This window comes from Haliaeetus albicilla, chromosome 8 (assembly GCF_947461875.1).
Source record: "Haliaeetus albicilla chromosome 8, bHalAlb1.1, whole genome shotgun sequence".
In the NCBI taxonomy this organism is placed as follows: Eukaryota; Metazoa; Chordata; class Aves; order Accipitriformes; family Accipitridae; genus Haliaeetus; species Haliaeetus albicilla.
The window spans coordinates 36,633,471-36,657,402 of NC_091490.1; the positions used below are offsets into that span (position 1 = coordinate 36,633,471).

Below are 23,932 nucleotides of genomic sequence, written 5' to 3' on the forward strand. Positions count from 1 at the left end.
AGATTTGGTTGAAATATTACTTGGGTTTACTTTATGCAAAGACTTGGGTTTTTCTTCCTCTTGCTTTTGATTCAGGAAAGCATCTGTATTCATCAGGGGCACTTAAACTATCTGCGAAGTAAAAGCAGTGTCTAAGCTGGGAGCGGTCCCTGCGTCCGCTGTGAACTCGGCCGGCGCTCGCTCAGGAACAAGCCCGCGGCAGCAGATGACATGCGGTTTGATACACTTCTTCCCGTCAGACATTGGGAAATAAAATATGATTCCGATACAGACATTTGACGATGTTGGCTTGGTCTCCCTGTGAGTCTCTGTGTGAGGAGAGTAAATTTAAAAGGCCTTTTTTTCCCCGACAGAAAGCTGGGAGAGGACTCCAGGGTCTGCCCTGTCAAAAAGGCTGTCTGACTTCTGGAGTGGAAAAAGGTCAAGATTTTCCTGTCCGGTTGCCTCAAGTTGGGCATTTCAGCGCCTGACTGCAAGCAGCTTGAGCATCAAAGGGCTCTGCAGATGGGTTTAGCTGTCACACTTCAGCTTTTAAAATTGGGCCAACTAACGATAGACCATTACTACCAGGATGCCAGCTTTTCCTGGGCTGGCTAACAGAGTGCCTGAAGCCTTTATGGGAGGACTGTCGCTTGCTGCATGAATGTGCCGTGCCAGTACAGCGGGACCAAAATCCAGTCTCAGCATTGCTGTGACTCCTTGAAGGACCGTGGCTCTTAATTCTTTTTTTATTCTTTTTTTTTTTTTAAGCTCCAGATTCTGGGGTCATGTGAAAACCTGAGATAAAAAAAGTACATCTCTGGCAGTGTGTATAAGTCAGAAGGATGAGATTCAGCCAGCTTTGAGATTAAAAAAAGGCAGAGGGTGCACCAAGAGAAGGCACAGTCTGTCCGGAGCCTGTCTTGATGCCGGTCTCCTACGGAGGCAATCGCGCAGTTCTTGCAGGGTCCAACTTACGGTCCATGAATATTTAGCTTGCTCCCATTTTGGCTGCTCCTGCTGAGTGCAAGCAACACTGGGTGGCACAGCCAGGGCAAAGCCATCCCCTCAGCCCCAGCCCGGTAAAGACTCACAGGTGCACTTAATTTCAAGCCAAGTGACAATTCCTGGGCTTGCAGGAGCAGGGGTTAATGATGCCACGCAGGCATCAGTTTTACAAGTGCTGGAGCAAAGTGTGCTGTGGTGGGGCAGGCTGCCTGCCGCAGGCTGCAGCTATGTGCAAAGTCTCCTTTTCCCCCTTTCATTTTTGTTGTTGCTGTGCAAGTCCTGTGAATGGTTAAATATCCTGCCAGGGCAAGGTAAACGAAGGGTCTTTGCCCAGTAAACCCTTGTCTTTGTAGATCTGCTGTAGCTGTGTGCCTCTGACTCAGGCTGGGAAGGAAACAGTAAAGTTCTTGCAGAATGCGGGGACAGGAGTGTTCTACAGCTCACTGAACGGGCTCTGGGTTTGCGGCAGAAAAACATAGCTCAGGCTCACCTCTCCGGAGCCCACTCTGCCAAGGCAGAGATTGTTTCTGGACCAAGAATCTCTGTTGCTTTTTCCAGGTTAACTCAAGATAACACTGGCCCAGTGCAGGCGGCCGAGTGATGGTCTTGCCCTTCCCCGCGCATACGTGCTCTCTGCAGAGCGCTCCCGCGTGCGCTTCTGCATGGACACGGCACTCGTCCTGAGCAAACGCCAGGAAGGTTTCCCGACTCTGAGGTTTCCTTTTCTGGAGCGCTCGGCAAGCCTGAGTGGAAAGACGTTTGAGGGCCTGAGGAGTTTGCTGGCAGAGCTCTTCCCTCCTCTTGGGGAGGTGGGAATAGTCCCACAGGACAGGGGCAGCGCGGCTGTCTCTCATCCTGGCACGCAGCTGAGCTGTGCAGGATCAGGAGGTGATGGAGCTCCCAAATCGCCACGGTGGGAGCAGAGCCAGGTAACCCACCCGTTTGGGCTCCTTGCCCTCCTGACCTTCCCATGCTGTTGACTTCAGTCTGTCCCAGCTGAACATCCAGTCTAGAGGAATGGGACGCTTCCCTCTTATTCCTCCTTAGCACTAATGAGCTGTGGGTCTAACGAGCTTGGGGTATCTTGCTCCAAATGGAGCAAGATGCTACCGTGTGGCTCGGCGGTTCTTTGCAGCCTGGCTAGAGCCAGTGCAAGCGCGGCTCTGCCGGCTGCCCATCGGCTCAGCAAAGCACTTGAAGAAATCAGCTTGCCGTGTCCCAAGCCCTGTGGCTGAACTTGGCAGGCAGGCGAACCGGAGGGTTGGGGAGAAGGGTGTCACCAGTTCTAAACCAGGCGGCAGCCTCCTGAGAAGGGCAGGAAGCGCCGAGTCCCCAGTCCCCCTGCTGAACTGGCGGCTTGCGCCCAGCATCGTAGCCAAGCGTGTTTGCAGCGTTTTACGGGGCATAATCTGTTGTCATCAAAGCCGATGGCAAATTCCGTACTTTCTGCAGCTGACGCTAAATAGGTCTTTTGAAGGTTGTAATTTCTCGTTTAACTGATGCCAATTGCAAATACTTTGTGCTGAGGAATAACCCCTTAGCGCCAAATAAAATACAGTGGAAGTCTGTGGCATGTTTTTAAGCATATTGTTAGTTACAGCCCTCCTGACAGCGCACATTCTATGCTGAAGATAAATGCTTGGGAGTCTCTTGCCAATTTATGTCCGAAAGGGCTTTTCTTGGATGTCCTCTTCTCTGTGGAAAATGCTTTTCTGTTTTTCCAGCAAACATTTAATGAGCTGTGGTCAAAAGAAAAAGAGGACCTATTTCAGGACCAGACTGTTCTGCTTTAGTTCTCTCCAAGCTGGTTTGGGGCTCTTTGGGTGCTCTGATCTTTGTTACACCATGTTGCATGGCAATCGTCTTTGCGTAGCAACTTGCATGTTCCAGGACCTGCATGGGGGACGTTTCGGTCCACCCAACTGCACGCTGCAGTGTCCCTCGTGGCCGGGATTGAAGGGTATTCACAGCTGACCCGTCTCAGAAAATGCAGGCTGCAGGTACGGTTGTTGGCATATTAGGACACTGGATTCCCATGCTGGGATCTCAAGTCTTTCCATTTGAATTCAATTTCTGTGACCGAGGGGGAGCCTGGAGAGCTGTTGTGAGTGCACTGGGACGCAGGGCTGGTTGGAGGACGTGCCCGCAGGGATGCAGGCTAGCAGTGGCCCGTGGCCAGCAGCTTCGTGTCTGGCTGCTTATGGCTGCTCGCCAGTCCCAGCTCAGCATTGCTGCCAGCACTTCCAGCACGTGACTGGGACTGGGGGCTGGCAGGAGAGGTCGTTCAGCCTGAGCCATGGTGTCCGTACCCCTTTCTGGGAGATGCATGGCGAGCTGCACGAGGAGGAAGGAGGAAGCCATCTCTGACAGGGAGTCACCTGCACACTCACTCCTGTGACCAGAGAGGTTGGCAGAGATTTCCTAAGTGAAGTTGAAGGCTCTCGAGGTTTCTGTGAGCAGCCAGGAGCAGCTGAGCTTGCTTTCTTGGGGACGAGGTGATTTCAGAAGTCCTCAAGGGATGCTGTTGGTGGAGCAGGGTGGAAAGCCCATGCCGTGGCCACTTGGGTCTAAATCGACCCAGACATCCAGGCTACTGGGATGACGGTTCAGTAGGTCAACAAGGCTGGGGGAGCCGCTGCACTGCAGCAGTGGGGTGATGTGGGGCCCTGTGCAGGCTGTGCCCAGTGCTCACCTGCCATCACACAGCTATGGCTGTGGCTGACTCCGAGGGGATCAAGCCTGAGCTTCAGGAGCTGTGCGCTGCCTCGGTCTTATGAAGCACCAGCACAGGGACATGGTGGCACCCATCAGCTGTTGGGGTGCCGTTAAACCTTGCTTTGGAGCCCCACTAACCTGAAATAAGTCCATCTGCCTTCATTTGTGAATCAAAACTGACAGTTTTTCTGCAAAGGGTTAAAAGCAGAGCCAGCACCGATGTGGAGCCTCACTGTTAGCACTGATCATGGCTAGGGAATGCGGTCTGCAATACTCACAAATACACCAGCTAGCATTTGCATATGCAATTGAAATGAAATAGCTGCTGTGTACCTTTATACCATACACTGAAAGTGTTTTAATTACTTGCTGTTAATTTATTCTCTGTGCTGTGAAACTCAACAGCATGAATGGCACAATTGTAATGTGAATGCATCCCACTTCTGGTTTATTTTGATGGGATTTGCTTCTTGTCTGCACCCCTGTAAGCACAGGACTCTTCGATGTGTTATGAACAAAGAGAGTGGCACAACACGTCATCCGAGCGTGGGATGTCTAAACAGATGGGCGAGGCGAAGCGACGAAGGAAACGGAGGCGCAGAGGAGCAGACTGGCTTGCCCACAGTCATTTAGAAAGCTGGAGCTGGGGAGTTTACCCTGGCTGCCAGATCCCACCCTGCTCCTCTATCTGCTGTCCCCAGCTTTGCTTTTTTGCTGGTTTTGTTGCCATCTCCCCAAGCTCTTCCCCCAAATACAGCTTCACCAAGAGCTGGGAGCGTGGTGCTGGTTCTGGGGACGTGAGCCTAGCAGAGAACTGATGAAGTTGTGTCATCAGTCCACCTTTACCCCAGGGCAAGATTGAATTTGCACATGCTGTATAATATACACTAATCACTTGTGTAATCTTGAATCTGGTGGAACGTCATTTACTTATTTCAGGAGGGCTTTGGTTTGGATGGTTTTAAACCTACACTTACATACTATGTTGAATGTGGCCCTGAGGTTAGGCATGCTCTCTCTAAATGTTATCAAACATCATTGTTTTCCTAGTGAAAAACATCATCTAACTCCCATAGGCTTTGTTGGATAGTTTTTTGATTATTTGGAGAACCTTTTTTTTCAGGTTTCCATTGCAATTCATATTCACATATCAGTTTTTCTTGGCTTAAAAATACTTTGTACTCAACTTACTATATTTTTACTTTAATTGTTAGTAAAAATATACATAATGAAGTAACCAGCAAATGATTTTGCCAGAAGGTTGGTCAAAAAAATCATAAGATGTTTTTCTAGGGGGGAAGAAAAAAAATATGTTTAAAAATTTCTCATTAAACATAATTGGCATTTCTGGACATGACTGACACTAGGAAGTTTGAGAAAATGCCCATGTTAACAGGCCGGGGGACAGGAATTTGCTGTATTTGACGGGCTGTATACAAGAAGGATGCAGCACTGCAAGCTCGGCAGCACGGCTTTGCCAATGTGTCTAGACAGCCCATCTCCACGGGGGAGAGGGAAGCTTATTTCTTGGACCCACTCCATCTGTGGCTGTTCTGATGAGACCAGACCACTTATGGTCTCCTTTATCGATGGAGGCTTTCCATCCAAGCTTTGGGTTTGTGCTGAGCTTGCTCAGCCCTCATTGCCTGGTGACTGATCATCTCCATGAACTGATTTGGGCTCCTGCAGCTGGTGGGATGCAGCGGTTGGAGCAGGGGTGCCGGTGCGTAGCCATGTTTCTCCAGCTGTGCTACCTTGGGTGAGCCATCAAATCTTTCGCTGGTTTTGAGATACTCCTTTGTTAGGTGAGGATGTGGCTAGTCTGGCAATGGATGCGATTCGTTAGCTAGAGCCTTTAAAAAGGCTTAAATTCCATTAAACTGTGCTAAAATGGCAGCATTTGTCTACTAGCCCTGCACCAGACCAAAAGCAGAGTTTTGTGGCTGAGATATCCTGCGTCTCCATACAGGTCCCCTAAATTGTCTTGATCCTCCAGGTTACAGTATCTGACATTTCAGTCAGATTAAGGGCAGCAATCAGCAGATATCCTGTAATATATTCATCACCTGGAGGCAAAGATTATTACTCTATATTAGGGAGTGTTGTTTCCAACATATCCCTTGTTTGCCCCAATTCGCAGGAACTCTGACAATCATTATTCTGCCTCCTCTGCTGGGAGTTGTGCTTTTCAAACTGCGGTGAACTCTGTGGAAATACAGAGGTTTCCTTTTTTCAGCCTTTTGATTTAAAATCTCTAGATGATTGTTCAACTCTGGCAAGGAACCATTCAAAATACATTCCAAAATATTCATCATTCCAGCAGGCTAAGAAACATAAGATGTAGCAATTTATTAGCTAATGTGAAATGCATTTGCTGTCCAGAAGAGGCTAAGGATGGAGGTGGGTCTGAGCCTGATTTCCCTTTGCATCCCGCAGAGCCGGGCTGCGGAGCACGCTGGACCCTGTGGCCTGTCCCATCCGCCCTCCTGTTTTGCTGAATGTCCCTGCATCCAGGAAAAAGCCCCCCAGAGCCCAGCAGCAGCCTTGTCCCTCCTCCCTGTCCCCTGGCCTTGGAAGAGCAGGTTATCATTATGGACCTGGGAAGGAGAAAGAGTTGTTTTGAAATGGCCGTACGCGCTCTAATCCCTTTGCGTCCCGTAGCGGTGCGGGATGTAAAGATCCTTTATCCCCCACGCGAGGAGCGCGCTTCTGGTCAGGATGCTCAGCCCTTGGAAGAGGCAGGTGAGCTGGTGCTGACAGCCGGGCTCAAGTTCTGTTGTTTCTGGATCTCGGATACCATTGGTTTTCCACTTGTGATCAAGAGGGATGCATAAAATGCATTAGCAGTCAAAATCTGGATTTCTAAGCGAAGCTCTGCCGTGGCTCCAGTCCAGTTTGCTTGGTAGGAGCGATGGCAGTGGTGGTCTGATTTGGTTGAAACACAGTTGTTCTTGAATGCTAATGAAAGGGGAGCGCAGCCTTTGGAGAGCTGGTTTCAGTGTTCTCACTGTCGTTTGCACTTTCCCTTCTCCTGGCCCGTGGCGCCTTGTGGTCCCAGCACGGTTGTTCTGTGCCATGCAGTTTGCAGCCCTGGATATTTCAACAATAAACAGATGAAATATCCATTGAGAACAGTGTTTCTGCCTACCGGTGGGGCCAGCTGGCGCGCGCATCCCACCAGTCATTGTCTGTCTGCTCGCACAGGTCCTGCGTACCAAAAAAACACGTCCAAGTGAATTTCCAGATCCAGTTGGGATGGGGCTGTTTAATAATGGCACTTCTCAGCAGCACGGTCGGCCTCCGCGGGGACCTGAACAAGCGGAGACATTGATGAACCTGGTCAGTTTGAGTCAGTCTTTCCCGGTGCGGGTGGGAGATTTCTGGGTAACGTTTGCAGACTTTTGCAGCTGCCACAGCGTTTGGAAATGAGCCAGTTGAAAGGCCCAAAATGCCAAGTGGTTCATCTGCAACATATATATGGACTGAAAAAAAATCCCCCCCAAAGCAGCCCTTTTCTGTCTTTGGCAAAACCCTTTTTTTTTCTTTTTTTTCTTTTTTTTTTTTTTTTTTACTTATCTGCTTCTTGCGAAAATATCTCTAATTTTCCCCATTAAAACTAGCTGAAGTTCATGAGGATTTTTTGCCACTTTTTTTTAAATGCAAGAGAAAATTTAATGAAAGCAATGTTGCCCAGAGTTCAGGTGGGTATGCAGTGGGAGAGGGACTGCAGGGTCCCCACTTTGTGGCTTCTGGCTGATTCATCCTTCTATGTGAGTACTAACAGGGTGGATCGACCTTCTGAATCTGTGGCCATCAGAAGAGGGTAGAAGTGGTTTCTATCTATTTTGGTCTCAGGGACTATTCTGAGGGCTGTCCCAGCAACTTGGCATCAAAGGGCGTATCGATCCCTGAAACCAGGGGCATAGGTGACACTGGTTTGTGATTGATGTCCAGCTATAGGTTTGTGGGTCACCTCTGTACACAAAGAGAAAGGGGACACCAGGTAAATCCGACAGGGAAGCAGGTGGAAATACTGCTGTGTGTCTTTTGTATAATGTGTAACCCTATCGAGCTCACTGCAGGGGGATATGAGTGTGGAAAATAGATTAATAACTTGTTCTTGCCTAATTGTCACGATGGTTCGTTGCCACTGTCTTGAGGCAGCTGGTGGTATCCAGGTGGACGTGGATACTGGCTTTCCCAGTGTACTAGTCTGGTCCTGCATGGGAAGTCCTCATTACATGGTCAAGCTAAGAGCAGTGGTGACTCTTAAGAAGAATACTCTCAGCTGTTGTGCTGGTTTGGATATACACCACGTGCACGTTAGGGTTAAAGGGGGCAGCATTACACAACTCGGCTTTTCAAGCCTTTGCAAAAAGGACAAGAAAGGGTGCCGGAGCGGAGAGGAGAAGGATGTTATCTGGAATGAAGTAGGGCACGGAGGGGGCCAAGAGCGTAGAGAGGCGGCTTTGGAAATGAGAAAATACCGATGGAGCAGGGGGGAGGTTAGGAAGTTTGATCTTGGCTGCATGACGTGCCTCCTAAGATGAAACATCAGGACACATGGCATGGGAAAGGGAGCTGATGGGAAGAGCATGCGGGCGGTGGAAGTCATACCCCTGACCTTGCAAAGCCGTGACTTCACACGTGTTCAGAGCTGCCAAACGCACTGATCCCAGGTCTTACCCAAGAGTAAGGAAGGGGCTGTGAAGGCTGAGGTGCTCCAGCTCTCCAGGGAAGGTCTGGTGGTCATACTGGCACCAGCGGCTGGACGTCATTGCAGCTCAGTGCTGCGCTGGGACGCGCAGACCCGTTTTGGATATGATACCTTTGGGTATGCAGTGGGGTTTGGCTGGCGGAGCTGTGCAATTGCATTTCTGCTCCTCTGTCACGGGTCCAATGCTTTTGCGGCATTGGGCTAACCTAATGAGGGACTCGGGGGGACTACAGCCCCCTTGGATCCTGTCCCCTCCCGAGCCTGGTAAATCCACCCCGCTGGATCGCTGCCATGGTCTGGTGGTTTGGTCTCTTTGTCAGTTACAAAGTGCAGTCTCACAGAACATGATTTGCTGCTGGCAGGCTTTTAAAATATGTGTTTGCTTTTGATTATATTTTTTTTTAAATTAATTTTCCAAGGATCAATGTGGTAATGCATATAAAAATTACAATATGTAAAACAAAGTATAAAAGCATACAAGGAATTCCAAACACATAACATACTGTGCCTTGGAGCTTATGAGATCCATACAGTGCTTATTGTATTATGGGAACACTCTGACCCCAAGACCCGGCGGAAAGGCTTGTTAGTAGAGCAGGACTAAGCCATGTGCCTTATGAGCTGTAGGATGCCCAGAAGGAAAACCCTAGCGAATATACAAGCAGAGCTGTTACAGCAGAACTCAGACTGGTCTTGGGATCTAGGGAGACTTTCAGTGGCTTTGTACCAATTTCTGGAGAAGGATGTATACTTTTGCCCCCGCAAATATTGTTCTCCCAGTAATTAAGACTTAACGTCATGTCTTTCCAGGAAGACTCTCTGGATTTCCACTGGATCATGATTAGGTTTTTTTCTTCGAACATCATTTCTTCTGTCAGCTCCAGCAAGTGGGAATGTTGACGTAGTTAGGGAGGGTGCACATCTAGCCGCTATAATTGCCCATGTGCTCTGCAGGTTCCCACCAGATGAGAGGCAAAGCACCAGAGCTGAAACCACACTGAAAGGGAGTTTTGTCTTACATTTGCCATAGGATAGGGCTCTTAGCTGCTAGGGAGGAGCTCACGCTGCCCTGTCTGTGGGTCAGGAGCAGAACAGGTTGGGGTTGCAGGGGTACCTGATCCCCAGCTCTGCAGACCTGCAAAAGTGCAGAGCAGAGCATGGGGAATGCCTCTGCAGTCAGGTCCCTGCAGTGCCCGGTAAGTCCAGGTGAAGACTGTTTGCATGCTAGAAACTAGTCTTCAGGAGCTCGAAGGTGTCTACAGGCTCTCCACCAGGACAACAACAACCCCAAGACATCGTTCGTGGGAGGTGAGGGTCACCGGCTGGTGCTGTGCCTTGAAACCCACCTGGAAATGTCCCTTTTGGCCGTGGTGCAGGTGGGAGGTCCCACTGCTCCAGCGCCTGTCCTGGTGGAGGATGACGAGGGTTTCGCTGTCAGCACTGGTGAAGCCGTGGTTGTACAGGACCTCAGTGAGTTCCCGTAGTCTGGCAGGCAGAGCTGAGTGCAACGGGAGACTGTAGGCATGCTATCCATGCAAAAGCCATTCACAGCTCTGTAATGATATGTAATTGTTTGTATGCGGTCAGCTAAAAATTATCCTGATAGGTTCCACATTGCAGACGCTTCGGAGAGGAACTGCCATAGTCCCGTGGGTAACGCTGAAAGTATACACACTTTTCCATTTAATATTAAAATTTGGGTTTTGTGTGAAAAATTCAGTATCACCTTTCTGAAGTTCCATGCTTGTGCACAAATTAACTTATTTTTTTATGTGCAAAAATTGAACCTGATTAGTTTATGAGTTAATCAAAAGCAAAGGCTTTTAAAAGAAATATAGCATCTGTTTCTTTGTTTTCTTCTTTTTTTTTCTGTGTTCCTGGTGATCTTAACAAGGCTGGAACTTCAGATACTTGAATTTTCCGTATAATTGAAATAATTTGAGGTCTTGTGCACAGATGGTGCAGAAAAAGCAAACAAATAAACAGCAAAGGTTAGAAAAAAGCTCAGCTGGTGTTGTGTAATGGGAGAAAAATGATAGTTCAAAAATCTCCATAGTCTGACCTGCAATCACGAAGTAAACCCGCTGTTATCGCGGTTGTACAGCTGGGCTTGGTATCGCTGCTCATCAGGGCTAGCTTCAGTACGTGACTTAATAGGCATCTCCTACCTTAACATATTTAGTTTTCTTTTAAGTGTCACCTTCATTCCATATTGCCTACATTTGTGATGTCTGGTGTAGGGTAATTATAACTTCTCCATGTAGCATTTGCATACCCTGAAGTTAAACCTTATTTCCATTTGAAAATACTTTTCGTGCATGGAAATACCTATAAGCTGGAGTTCATTCTCTCCCAGGAGCTTTAGAGATACTTCAGACAGCTCTGAGCATGGAATCTTATCCGTGTGGGTCCCCTGGCCCCTCTTCTGCTCACAAGTGGCGAAGACGAAGCTGCTGGTCAATGGACTCCTGCTGCCCGGAGGCAGCGATGAACCTGGCCATCCAGCCTGGTCAAAGACGTGGAAAACAAGCTGAGGGAAAATAGAGGTGCGAGGCTTTTCCCTGTTTTCTGCCAAAGTGATGTTTTCAGGCTGGAAAGTGGCTTTTCAGCTTGAGATCGTGAACCTTGCTCTGGCCAGGCTCAGCTCCAAGCGCTGTCGGTGTCTCTTGGCTGTTTTACATGGGGTGCGATCTTGTCTTTGCACGAGCGTTGGTGGTGGGACCCCCTGCCCACGGGCAGCCCTGCTCTGTGGCACACTGGCTCGTCTCCAGCATCCCGCATGAGTGGAAAATCACTTGAGACCCGTCTCAAATTGGTTGGGATAGGGCTTTGTCATCAGGTGGATTTTGTATGCCCCTGTCCCGGCTTCCCACTCCCTTTCCTGGCGCCTTGTTTTAGCTTTGATTAAACGTTTTAGGGTTGGGGGTTTTTTATTGTTTTTTATGATAGAAGTTGACAAAGCTGCCCTGCGCCCAAAGAGTTGTAATATTGTGGAGGGATATAATGAATCAAAAGCGAAGCAGGGCACGCGTAAAACTGGAACATGAGCCTGCAAAGGGCTGTAACTGTCTGGATGGTTGGTGTTGGGGAGCCAGGGGGACCCACAGAAATATTCCTACTCAAGCTTCTTAAAATTTAACTTTAAACCCAATTAAAAAACTGTTCCTCTCCCTTCTATTCTTTTTCCTTTCTTTCTCCACCACTCTGAATAAAACTTACTCTTCTTTTCGCTTGCAAGATTTTTCTTTACTTTAAAGGAATTTTTAGTTGCTAGAATTTTAGTTGCTAGAATTCCCCCCCCCCCCATGAAATAATTTGTCTTGTTTTTTCTTTAATCTGTGTTCAAACTTTAGCAGTAACTTCTTATTTTGAAGGCTATGATTATAATGTGATTTCTTATTTTCTTCCTGGAATCCTTTCTCAGTTTACAGTTTATATAACTGATGTGACAAATCTTTCCTGCCTTACCGTATACGATATTGCAGTTAAATGTCTCTGTCCTTCACTTAATTAAATCCAATTGTTTACTTTCAATTCGGATCCAATTAATGTACTATAATAGCTGGTTCTGGACTTAATAAACTGGTCAAAACTTTTCAAAACTGCCCACACAATGTAAATCCCATCTGGAAATTAGTTTTCGTTCTGACCTGGAATGAAAGCAAGTATGCACAAGCATTCCTGCAAACTGGAAATCCAAAATATGTTGCGGTTGTGAGTATTGGTGGAAAAAATACTGATCTTGTAACTTATATGTAGGCATTTAGTTCTCAACTCTGTTTTGCTTTATAATGCATTGTATTTTCAATGTGGCATCCCAACAGGAGCTGTCTCATGGTACCCCACTGATAGTCAAGATACTAGGACAGCCGCTATGCAATAAGGAGAACAGATCAGAGTGTCTTCAAGTGTGGATCTGCCTCGTTGCAAGAGGAGACATAATGAGCAAGGGAAAAAAAGAATAAGACGTTTCATACTGTATCATTCAGGAGCAATTAAAAATGCTTTGGTGCGTCCTAGAAGTGCATTTGTGTATGACACCAGGATTTGCATGTCATGGGTGAATGCAGAAGTAACACAGGAAAACACAAGTGTGGAAACAGGAAGCAAAATCCCCCAGCCCAACATGAAAGGTTAGGAGTTTGAAATGAAATTCCCAGATTTTCCACCATCAGGTTCCTGAGAAGAGAACGTGCATTTCAGTCTCTCTGGGGGATGCATTTGCAAACAGCTCAGCTTTTGAGAATGCTGCTTGTAATAAAATATTTCTGATTAAAAGAATGTTGATGAAAGACTTCTGACCCATCTAAAAAGCTTTAGAGCTGTTTTTCTCTTCTCTCCATTTCTGCTGACTCCAGTCACTACTGCTGTCAACACTGTTTAGGAGTACCATTTTTCAGTGTTCAGCATTGTTTCCTGATAAAGAAATAATGGCAGGAAAAAAAAAAAAATACCCTACTCACATGTCGAAGGCGGTGACTGCTGTGAGCAAGGTGACATTTGCAGACATGTGGGGTTTAGGTGTCTGCAATCCCTCGTTAGCAGTTTGTAATCAACATATGGTATGTCTGCATGGCAAAACACAAGGAGTGATCAACCAGCGGTGCTTTGGGCTAATAAGGCTATTTTTTTTTTTCCCCCTGTTACCTAAGTAACTCATGTAGACATTTCGATCTGGTTGTGTTGTGCTGTTCCAAAGGTGCAGTGAAAGGAGATCTCAAAATCCTGACCCCCCTGTCACAAGTTGTGCTTTGCTGTCCAGCTACCTCCATCCAGCTACGTCCTGGAAAAAGGGGGTGACTCACGTCCCTGCTCCGTGCCAGCCGATGCTGGAGGTGCATTAGCCAACGGTGACCTGACCATGAGTCACTGCAACACGGCCACTGCCTGCAACTTTCCGTTCCTTGGCCCTGCTATTTTTGGGTCCGGTAATTACGAGGTGAGCTGTGAATCACCGGTGTCTCACTTTACGCCGGGAGGAAACCAGGCAAATTGCATTAACGTGCTTGGCAGGAGGGATTCTTGTTCTTCAGTGTTTTACAGGCTTTGGCCCTTCTTCTTGCTCCCCAGAGTGATGTGCTCACCCTTCCTCATGTGTAACTGTCACGCAGGATCTGAGCAATGGCCAGACAGCCTTGGGCTCCTGCTCCCTCCAGCCACGTGTCATCTTCTGGGCAGGAGCTGGTGCTTCAAAGGCCTGGGGGGGATTCCCAAGGGGTCCCAAAGGCTTTTATTGATTTGTTCATCCAGTCCACGTAGGCAGGGTTTAGATGAGAAAATAGCATCAAATGGATAACTCAGAAGGAGACCAGACACCCATGTTGACGTTGGCCTCTACGGCAGCCGGTCTTACGAAGTTTCTGCCATTGAGGGACAGTCGTGCCCTGAGGCTTGTTCTTCGCTGTTCGCTGTGTTGTGTGGCGCACAGCAGCACAACTGCATCAAAGCTTGCCAGTAGAGCCAGGGGAAATCACTGACCCTTTCTGTAAAGGCTTTGATGATGAGTCAAGAGGGGAATGTGTAGGACTTTTCTGCTTCTTTAGAAGGGACGGACGGACTCTGTGACAGCGCTAAACCCCCCAGCAGGCAGAAATGTGTGCATGGTGTTCTGCTCAAGCAGTGGTTAAATCCCATCCCTCTGCTTCACTGCTTCGCTTCCTATCACCTGAGCAGGATAGATTCACCTGTAGCCTTGTTTGAATGCCCGGGGATTGCTACATGCATTTGTTTTTCTTGCACATTCCTGCCTCTGTCAGTCCCTTCGCAGCTCAGCTTTACGATTCAACATGCCTGTTAAAAACTGGTCTCCAAACGCTTCCTCTCAGATACAAGAAAACTGAGGGCATATTTTTGCACCCAGGAATCCCCAGGCTAGAAAGGAGTCTGCTGGGGATCGTCAGGCTGTTGGAGAAGGATTGGGGATGGAGGAGCTGTAAACCTGCAGGAATTTGAAAAACCTACTTTAATTTAAGAGGAATGTCCTTTTGTTCCCAAATGGATGGGCCTCCTTCCAAAGGCGTTCAGGTGCAGTAACTGTTACCAGATGGGCTGTGAAAAGCAACACAGACAGGTGGTGAGGACAACAACCGTAGACTTTAATTTCCTTGTCAGCTTCTCCCTGTGCCTTACATACCCCCCTGGGAACAGGAAGATGAGGGGAGCTGTCATATTTGGATATGGCAAAAGGAATGACTGTCGAGGGGATATTCTGCAACTCTATATAGCAGGTCAAGCCCTTGGACTCTCGGTGGTGAGACTGTCATCTGGGCCAAGGTGCGCAGTGACTAATGGAAAGTGAAATATAATTCACTGGCACATGCATTTTTATAGATAGAATGATCAATATATTTTAATGCATGCTGACATGTATATTGGCTCACATCCTACTCGGTGTAACTACTGTTCTTCCACATAAGACAGTGGGATCACGCTGACATTGCCCACGTGGGGCTCTGCCCAGTGTGCTTGGGAGCATCAAAGGCTGGGGCTGCAGGAGCGTGAGAAGCCTGGATGGTTTTGGTGGGACCCCACACGTACTGGAGCACTTGAAGAGGGACAACTGCAAAGTGATGGCATACCAGTGCTGCAGCCTGAACAGGGCTGTTTTACGGAGGCAGCAGTGGCCTCCAGCTCCTGCAGGCTGGTGCCTTGCTCTCCGCTTCCTTCGGTGTGGCTTCCCACAGTAACTGAAGTGTTTGCTGTGCTGTAACTGATGTGGTGAGCGAACATAATTCGGTACAGGTAGTGTAGAAGCAAAACCAGTGTCACAGCCTCCAGCTTGCCCTAATAAAGAGCATTCAAACCCCTGGAGCCATTGCTCACTGCTCGCCAGTACCCGCAAGTGCCCGTGCATTGATAGCTCTATCACTGCTGCTACATTGGCACGTGCAACAGCACTGGAAAAAGGAGAGATGGTACAGGGCAGATATTTGCTAAGAAAAGCCATTTCATAGTTTTTCTCAGCACTGATGTTGCTCCAGTGACCGTAGGCACAGGCAGTAGTGATAAGTGTGACTCCAGGTGTATGGATGTACTGATTTATTGCTCGAGTAAATACAAACCAGGCACAAAACAAGATGTGCTTTTATGGGACGCATAGTTTGTTGCTCACCACCTTGCTGGGCAAGGCAAGGGGGTTGCTGGAGAGTGCACATCTGTTCTTCAGTCAACAGTATCCAACGTGCTTATGCTCAGTCTCTCTCTTACTGGGTTTTTGCTTCCCAATTGCAATGCAATCCATGTCTGTCTGACTGTATTTCCATGTCCTTGGCTTGCAAGCACACAAGTGAAACTGGCTTTTGTGCTTGTCTCTTGTTCAGGCCCATATCAGTCATGCTTCATTTCCACTGTCTGACACCTCTTTGTTCACAGCTCCCCATCTCTGCCCAAATTGACGCCTCTCGGTCTGGATGTGGGGAGAGTAAGAGAATACAGTTCTCATTTAAGCCAAATGGAGCTACATACAGAGAACAGCATTACCTTGGCTGTAGTCAAGCCCAGAGTAATAGCCGTTTCCTTGAGCTTTTCTTACTTAGAGACGGGCACACCTTCTCACAGTCAGTAAGAGCTGGTGCAGGACTCGTGCTCACCCCAGAGGGCTGTGAGGGCAGGCCCTGGAAATCTGAAGCCAAGAAAATGGGTTCATGATTCTTTATGGTCAGAAAAGCCTGGATTGCCAGGAATGGGGCATGCATTTTGGACTTTTTTGTTTCTTTTTAGAGGTAAGGAAGCGCAGGCATGGGGTAGCTTGAGAGAGGTGGTACAAGTCTTATGCAGTTGAGCTGGGAAATAAATGCTTGGGGTCAGTGTGCTTTCCACCTCCTTTTTACATGGGGACTAACACGGCACGGTTAAGGTGTAGTGTTGAAATTGTGCAAGCCTCTTCCTAAGCCCTTTCCAATTTGAAACCATTGAGGTTATTCACCCCATTGCTGTGGGCTCTTAGCTTTCTAGCCTTTCACATCTCCAGTTGTCTTTCCTAGATGATCAGCTGAACTCAGAAGAGAAGAAGAAAAGAAAGCAGAGAAGGAACAGGACTACCTTCAACAGCAGCCAGCTCCAGGCATTAGAGAGGGTCTTTGAGAGGACACACTACCCCGATGCCTTTGTACGGGAAGACCTTGCACGCAGAGTCAACCTCACTGAAGCCAGAGTTCAGGTAACCACCACAGCTTGTATTCAGGCACACCTCACCTGGGGGGGTCATCAGGCCATTCCAGTACAGCAGCAGAAATCCTCGAGGTCTGCATGGCACACTAGGGTCACCAGGCTTCTGGGTAATGCTGTACTGCAGTTTCAAGTGTGCCATGCCTTGAGGAGGACTGCCAGGCTTGATCTGTCACCATACTTACCACCTTCCCAGTTCCATGTGTTCATATGGTTCGTCCAAGGCCAAGATGTTGGATGCCCTGTGTTCAGGCTGCTCACATTATCCTGAGCTGCTCAGCCCTTAGCTTGCAAGTCTGCACCTTCTGAAAGTCAAAGCAGACCATGGAACTTGATGTGTTGTACAGCACTCCCAGACCGTGCTGCCTACAGCACCAGGCAGACCTGGTCCCATGGGGACCTCACTGAGCCAGTTCCTCACACGAGGGCTTTATCAGGGCAGACTTAAGGATTGTCTTATCATGAGAGTTTCCAGTGACAGGCATGCTAAAGCAGCCTGATTTTACAGAGTCCTGTCTTGCCCAGCAGGGCAGAGGTGGTGCAGTGAAAGGGCGAGTGTTGCAGCAGAAGAGCTGGTTGTGATGGTTGGTGGGTCTCTGTGCTTCCCACCCCAGGTGTGGTTCCAGAACCGGAGAGCCAAGTTTCGCCGGAACGAGAGGGCGATGCTGGCCAGCAAGAATGCCTCTCTGCTTAAATCCTACTCAGGGGACGTGACCGCCGTGGAGCAGCCCATAGTACCTCGCCCAGCTCCGAGACCCACCGACTATCTCTCCTGGGGTACCGCCTCGCCTTACAGGTGAGTCAGTAACCTCCCTGGGACTGACCAGTTTCTGGTATAGTATAGAGCAGCCTGAGAGTGGCCCTCAGACAGCTCTAATGGGCTGTTTATATTCGCATGGGACAACTGGAGGATTACAGCAGTTTGACCACCCCACTGGTTTTCCTGACCTGTTCCCATCCCACGCCATCTCACTGCCAGGCTTGCAAGGTGGGCTTGGTTCAGTATCATTGTGGCTTTCTGGCAGCTGGCTCCATGGGAGGTTGCGGCTTCTTCTTGGTGGTGTCTCTCTGCAATTCAGGAAGTTTTGAAAGAGGATCAGGTCGAAATACATGGAAACAGAAGGGGTTGCATTCGCTTCCCTAGTGCATCCAGTTTAAAGCAAGGAAGAAACCTTTCCATGGGGAAAGATCCAGGGGAGGTGATGGCAGAGGGCTTGGGGAGGTTCAGCCACCACACAGTGGCCAGAAGAGGGAGTTCTGTGGCTGTCCCATGGCAGTCACTGGTTGGGATGCAAGGAAGAGCTGTGAGCTCACTCCATGTTGCTCCCAATCCTCCCCTCAATGGTCAGCACTGAACTGGTGAGCAATTTCCTTCTAGTTGCTAGAGCACAAGCGTGTGTGCACAAGCTGTGCTGTTGTGCTGTGCTGTGGTTTGCCCACAGTAAGGACCAGGTGTCTCTGGGTGGCAGACTGGTGTTCAATGTCCACCTCCTGTGGCCAGTGCTGCTTAAGGGGTGGCAGGAAAGAAGTGCAGATGTGGCAGCCCCAATCTGCTCAAAGGATCTGGGATGCCCATGCATGTCACAGGCCTCCCTGTCCTCTTCCGTGCCATCCACAGCCCAGCAGGAACTGGGTGTGGACGCAAGATCCACAGGATGTATTGGTTTGTGGGGAGCCAGCTGGCTTGTAGGCAGTTAAAAATGAGGTTGGTGGGTGTTTTTTAGCACAGTGGCTTCATTGTTGGTCAGGACCTTGGAGCCTTTGGCTGGATTTCTTCCTGTTCATCCGGCTTGGTCGCAGCCAGCTTCTCACTGGCTTCTGGGAGCCACACCATGCCAAGGACCTCTCTTCCTCAGTCACCTTGACCCCCTTCTTGCACCCAAACATTGTTTGTGTAGTTAGGTCTGCAAACACATGGCTTTCCTGATAGTTTGTTGCTTCAGTGCCATCGGGTCCTCCTCATCCACCCTGTAGCTCCAGAAGAACAAGTCATAGGTTCACCCACTCCAGGTATTGAAAGGATGCTTTTGATGACCACCAGTTTGGTCTTAGAGATGGCCCTTACCCTTTGGATTTTATCTGAGGACTGCTGTCTGGCAAAATCCCCCTTTTGGGGTTAAGGCTTTCTCTCTGTGAAGTGCTCCTTGGTGTAGCATCCTAGGGAGGAGTCTGGGTGGTGAGTTCAGGGGAGAGAAAGAAGCAGAGGTCCTTCCCCACCCCGCTGAGACTGCTCTGGTCACAGTACTGGATCCCTACTGAACACTCGTGGCTTATTTCTACATCTCACACTTTTAAAAATAGATTGTCCCTCCCTTGTTTACACAAGGGGCTTCATAATGGCTACTAGGAGAAGACCCTGCAAAGTTAACTTCCAGGGCCACACTGGGAAGGGCTGTCTGGGGCCACCCTGGGCAACAAGAAGCCCAAGGCATCTGGGATGTGCGGATGAGGAGAGCAAGGAAGAAAGGAAAGCCTTAGGGATAGTTTTTATCCCCCTGAAGTCCAGACCTGGATGTGCCTTTCCATGGTGCGAAGACGCATCCTCACTGTCTTGATATCTTCTTCCCCTTGTCTTAAGCCAAGATGTTTCAGCAAAGGCATTTGCAGCTTATAGCCATCCCCGCTGGCTGACGTGCCAAACCAGGATGGACTGTCACCCTCCCACTGACCTGCAGAGGGGTAGGAGGCATTGGCAGAGGAGCAGAGCAGCTGGTTTTCACAATGTGGGGCGGTTAGGACCCTCAGACACCGTATGCTTCCCAGGCTTTCTAATCCTACTGGTTATCTTTTAGCAGTGGCAGTCATCTTAATGGGCATCTGGGCCAGGTTGTCACAGCCTCATTAAAGCTTTGAACTGAGTAGGGTTATTAAAAGTATTGGACACTTGGTGAAAAACAGCCATGCAGAGTGTTTGCGTGGCCCTCTGCCCCCCTCCCCATCTCCTCAGCGCTGCTGTACCAGCCCCTGATTAATGGCTAGTCCGGGAGAGGGCTGAGAGCAGGGCTGAGAGCTGTGTGGCCCGTGCTGTTTCTACTCTTAGATCTGGGGAAAGTTTTCAATCAGTGTGTTTATTCTCCAAATACATTCAGCCACAGGTCAACCAAAGCTATTTGCAGATCAGTGTCACGTGGATAGCCAAGTAGATACTATTATTTTTTTGAAGTTGAAATGTTTTGCTTAGACATTTTTTAGCATAGGTTCCTAAGAAAACAAGACTAGCCGTCGTGCTGTCAGCCTGTACTTCCCACTCTAACAACCTTTGACTCCATGGGCCATTGAAAACCATATTTGAAAGAAGGATTTTAGGCCCCAGAAGCATGATGTTCCTCTGTGTTTCATGAAAGCAGGCAGCTGAGAAGAGGAAGGAGACCCTTTCTGTGCCTGAATGGGGTGGAGGGAGGGGGCAGCAGGGTGACTTCAACACTTACTAGACCCTGGACGGTCTCTGGAGCAACCCCCAAGCTATACTGATGTTTGGAGACAGCCTTCTTGCGCGCTGCTCCTTGTGGAATAACTTGCTAAAAGAGAGCATTTCTGGAGATTTTTGGTTTAGCAGAGATTTCATTGGGCAACAGTAATTTTCCCCACGCCTCTGAGGAGCTGAGAGCACGAGGCTCCCTGGACTTTTAGACCAGACTTGGGCAGCAGTCTGATTTTGAATGGGGACAGTTTACACCCAAGACTGAAAATTCCTATTTTATCTAATCTAGAGTATCCTTGAGGCTCTTCTAATTTCTTCCAGCACAAAAACATGGGGCAGATTTACCCTGTGGAAGCAGGTAGGAATGGGTGCTTAAGTAGCCACCAGCTATACACCTTGTGAAACTTTGCAATGCCTCTGCAGGCACCGCTTGGCGTCTCACATTGCTGCTGACTTATGGGGAAGGAGAGGGTAAAGTCACCAACCCAGCCATGGAGAGGGAATTGAGGGGGTGCTGGAGAAGGCTCCAGGCACGCCGATCCATCGTGCCCTGGACACCAGTGAAATGCAGCCGATGGACCCTGAGTTGGCCAGAGTTGAGCCTGTATTTTGATGTGTATATTTTAATGTCCATCCCCCATGCCCTTCCAGTAGCTGTTAGAGACTCTCAAAGTGCCCTGAATGTTTGCTCTCCTGGAGAGAGTTTTCGGTGCTTGGATGGGTGTAAGCAGCTTTATACTTACGGGACTTACCTGTCCTTTCCATGTGTGTAAGCTGTTTTGTTTCCACTGATGCAAAGATGACAGTTGTTCCCTGAAGAAGTTCTTGTCCCTGATTTTAAAGTGAGAAAGAGAAGTCATTTGGAATGGAATGGAATGGAACCTACTGGTATTACCTGGTCTGGATATCCTGGAGGCTGAGCATTCAGACAGCACTGGATTGCATTTAAACTCCTGGCAGGTCAGCTCTGCCCGACGAAGTCACAGATGCCACCAGCACTTTGAGGCGAGCATGCATGCCCACGGCCTGGATCTGTTTGTGCAGCAAATGCCCACTTCCCTCAAGGGAGATTTGCTGTTGCAAAGGTTCTTCTAGTTGTGGACATCGGTGCTGGAAGAAATTTTAAAAAAAAAAAAGAAAGAAAAAGGAAAATAAAAAAGGAAAAAAACAAGCTATCTTCTTTTTGGGGCTGTGGATGGAGGAGAGTGTTTCCCAGAGCCTCAGACATGAGCCACCTGGGCAGGCAGATGGAAGGGGTCAGCACCAGACCTGAGCTTGCCTCCAGGAGACCATTTGTGGTTTCCTCCTGAACGTGCTGGCTGCGTTAAATGGGTATCTCTAGTTCACTCAGTGTTTTTCAACTGGATTTGATCCATGGACCCATGTACAGGAAATGCAACAGGTAGTTTGCTGGGTTTTGGGGTGGAGGGTTGCTTTTCGCAGAAACCTGGGACGCATGGGTTAAACACATTTTCTAGTGGTCTGGAAAGCAGATTTGCAAATTTTTGGTAGGATAAGAAAGGACTTGGAGATCTTTGTTCAGCCTCTGCTGTCAAAAGTAATGTTTTTAATGAATAGTCATGATTTGAAGGGAGAAAAAATGTTTGGGTTTTTTTTCCCCTCAGCCTTTAAGGCATGCTCTTTATGATCAGCTGAAGTTTTGAGGGGAAAATGTGGAAATTTTCATTCCAAAAGGCTGAAACCAAAAAGCATCACAATTGTTGAAATGGGTTTTTCCCAGAGTGTTTCTTTAATGTAAAATGTGTTTCAGAAGTTACATGATTTCACAGGCAATAAAACCAGCAATTGCTCTCATCAAAAAGACATTGCTTCCAGTGGGAATACTTTTAAAGACAATGGTCTAACTGGCAGGCTCAGCACCCTGACCTCATTGTAAACCTTTTGGGTTAGAAAATAGGAAATGGAAATTTTCCTGTTGACTTCAACCAGCTTTGCTGTTGGCTGTCCCTGGGTAAGTGAACTGCAGCAGGGAGATTTACAGGGGTGTTACATAAAAAGTAGTGATTGTTCCCTGCTTACGTAAGAAATACATCCCACAGGTATCGAAACCCCAGGGTTTAACCTCTCTGCGGTGCGCATCTGCTCTCTGCATGGTGTGAAGACCATGTCTGACGTGATGTTTCTCTCTTTCCATCCCACAGCGCCATGGCCACCTACTCCGCCACGTGTACCAATGCCAGCCCAGCGCAGGGCATGAATATGGCCAACAGTATTGCCAACCTGAGACTGAAGGCAAAGGAATATAGTTTACAGAGGAATCAAGTGCCCACAGTCAATTAACGACTGGAGGCAGCTGCCTTGCAGAAGGAGAAAATACAACAGCACCCGTCCTGCTTCGCAACTTGTTTGTGCTCAAAGAAAAAAAAAAAAATCCAAACAAAAAAGCTACAAAAAAAAAGAAAAAAAAGAAGAAAAAAAGCCAACCCTAACCCAGAACTGAGCATGGGGACCAAACTGGGAGCAAACTGAACCGCTCATGAGTGACAAGGTTCCTCCTTCCTTTTGGGATAATGCCACCATTTTTTTTTCTTGTTATTGTCAGGTTTATTGCTTCTGCTCAATATACTACGAGCTTCTTCAGTAAAGGACAGTCTCACCCTTGTTGGTTTCCATTTTTGTATGGGACTGCAAAAAGAAACCTCTGCCGATCTCAGCCCGTGGACATGTCCCACCCACCATCATGCTGAGATGCAAAGCTTGCTCCTCTTCCCCCCTGCCCCAGCTCACCCTAGAAGAAGAAGGTTTGGTCACCACTTTCTGTTGTATCCACCTGACCCTTCATCCCTCCAGTCCCTTGTGCCACAGAGGCAGCGCCGTTACCGTTAGTCTGCGAGAAGCCCAACAGTGCAACAAGATGGGGTCATCTTGCCTGGGTTGCCTGGACCAGTCTGAGACATGAGGAGGACCTTCTTGGGCTTCACAGCGCTTCATGGCTTTCTTGAGTATTCCCAGCACTGCTGCCTCAAAAAGCCAACAAAGAGAGAAAAGCCAATGTGGGTGTGTGAGCCGGGGAGGCGTAGTGGGGGGATCGCTCTGTAGTGCCAAGAATAGGACTGTTAGGACACTCCTTTCTATGCCTTACAGTTTGCGCCACAGGGAAAGGTGTTGTCCAGATGCATTTGTTTTATATATACTGTATATATTTATATATATAAGATATACATGCAAGCTTGGTTGGTGTTTTTTATTAAACAAAATAAAATCCATTTAAAATGTTTGGGATGTTTGTGCTGCATCCAGGTTCCTGGAGCCGTGCATTGGAATTCCAGCCGCAGCCTCTCTCACCCTTGTCAGAGCTTTTCCCAGTAGCCTCGGGCAGCGCTCGAAATGGCCAGCTCACGTCTTCCCATGAGAAACCCCAAAGAAGTGGCGCTGGAGGGAGCCATGCTTCTTTGCAGCTCTTTCCCATGGGCATTTGCAGCTTCATAGGATAAGATGAGGATCTCCTCTCCAGTCAGATAGGTTCATGTGGCTCTTGGGGACACACAAGGACATCCCCATGGAAAGTCTCTGCCAGCCCCTCTGAGGACAGGTCATGTCTCAGCAGGGAGTATCCCACATGAAGACCATATCTCCCCCCAGTTCCCATACATTGCCCAATGACACTTGTCCCGTAGCCTTAACCACTCTCCTTTGCTCTCCCTACCTGCTGTCCTTCCTCTGGGATCTGGAGAGATAATTAGCACCTGATCTCTCCATGAAGAGTAGAGGAGATGCAACCCAAAAGAGGTTTCTTCCATGCAAGCATCCTGAGGAAATGAGGATCTTTCATGTTGCTGGTGATGCCTGCCTCTTTCAGATTTGGGGGAGGAGGGGCCTTATTTATGGCAAATAGTGCTTTGTGCAGGAGACCTGGCCAAACTGAGTGGGACTTTGCCATGAAATAGTCCCACTGAAGGTAGCAG

At 48.4% G+C, this 23,932-nt stretch overlaps 1 protein-coding gene across 1 annotated transcript in view; it reads left to right on the forward strand.

The window, feature by feature from the left end:
* PRRX1 (paired related homeobox 1) overlaps positions 1 to 23,244 on the forward strand; it is a 40,280-nt gene extending 17,036 nt beyond the window's left edge. Inside the window, exons 2-4 of the mRNA XM_069789822.1 lie at positions 16,402 to 16,577; positions 17,200 to 17,381; positions 22,169 to 23,244. Coding sequence (XP_069645923.1) covers positions 16,402 to 16,577; positions 17,200 to 17,381; positions 22,169 to 22,307 — 497 coding nt within the window. The 3' untranslated portion in view covers positions 22,308 to 23,244. The remainder of the gene's footprint in view (positions 1 to 16,401; positions 16,578 to 17,199; positions 17,382 to 22,168) is intronic.
* The last annotated feature ends 688 nt before the right edge of the window (positions 23,245 to 23,932 follow it).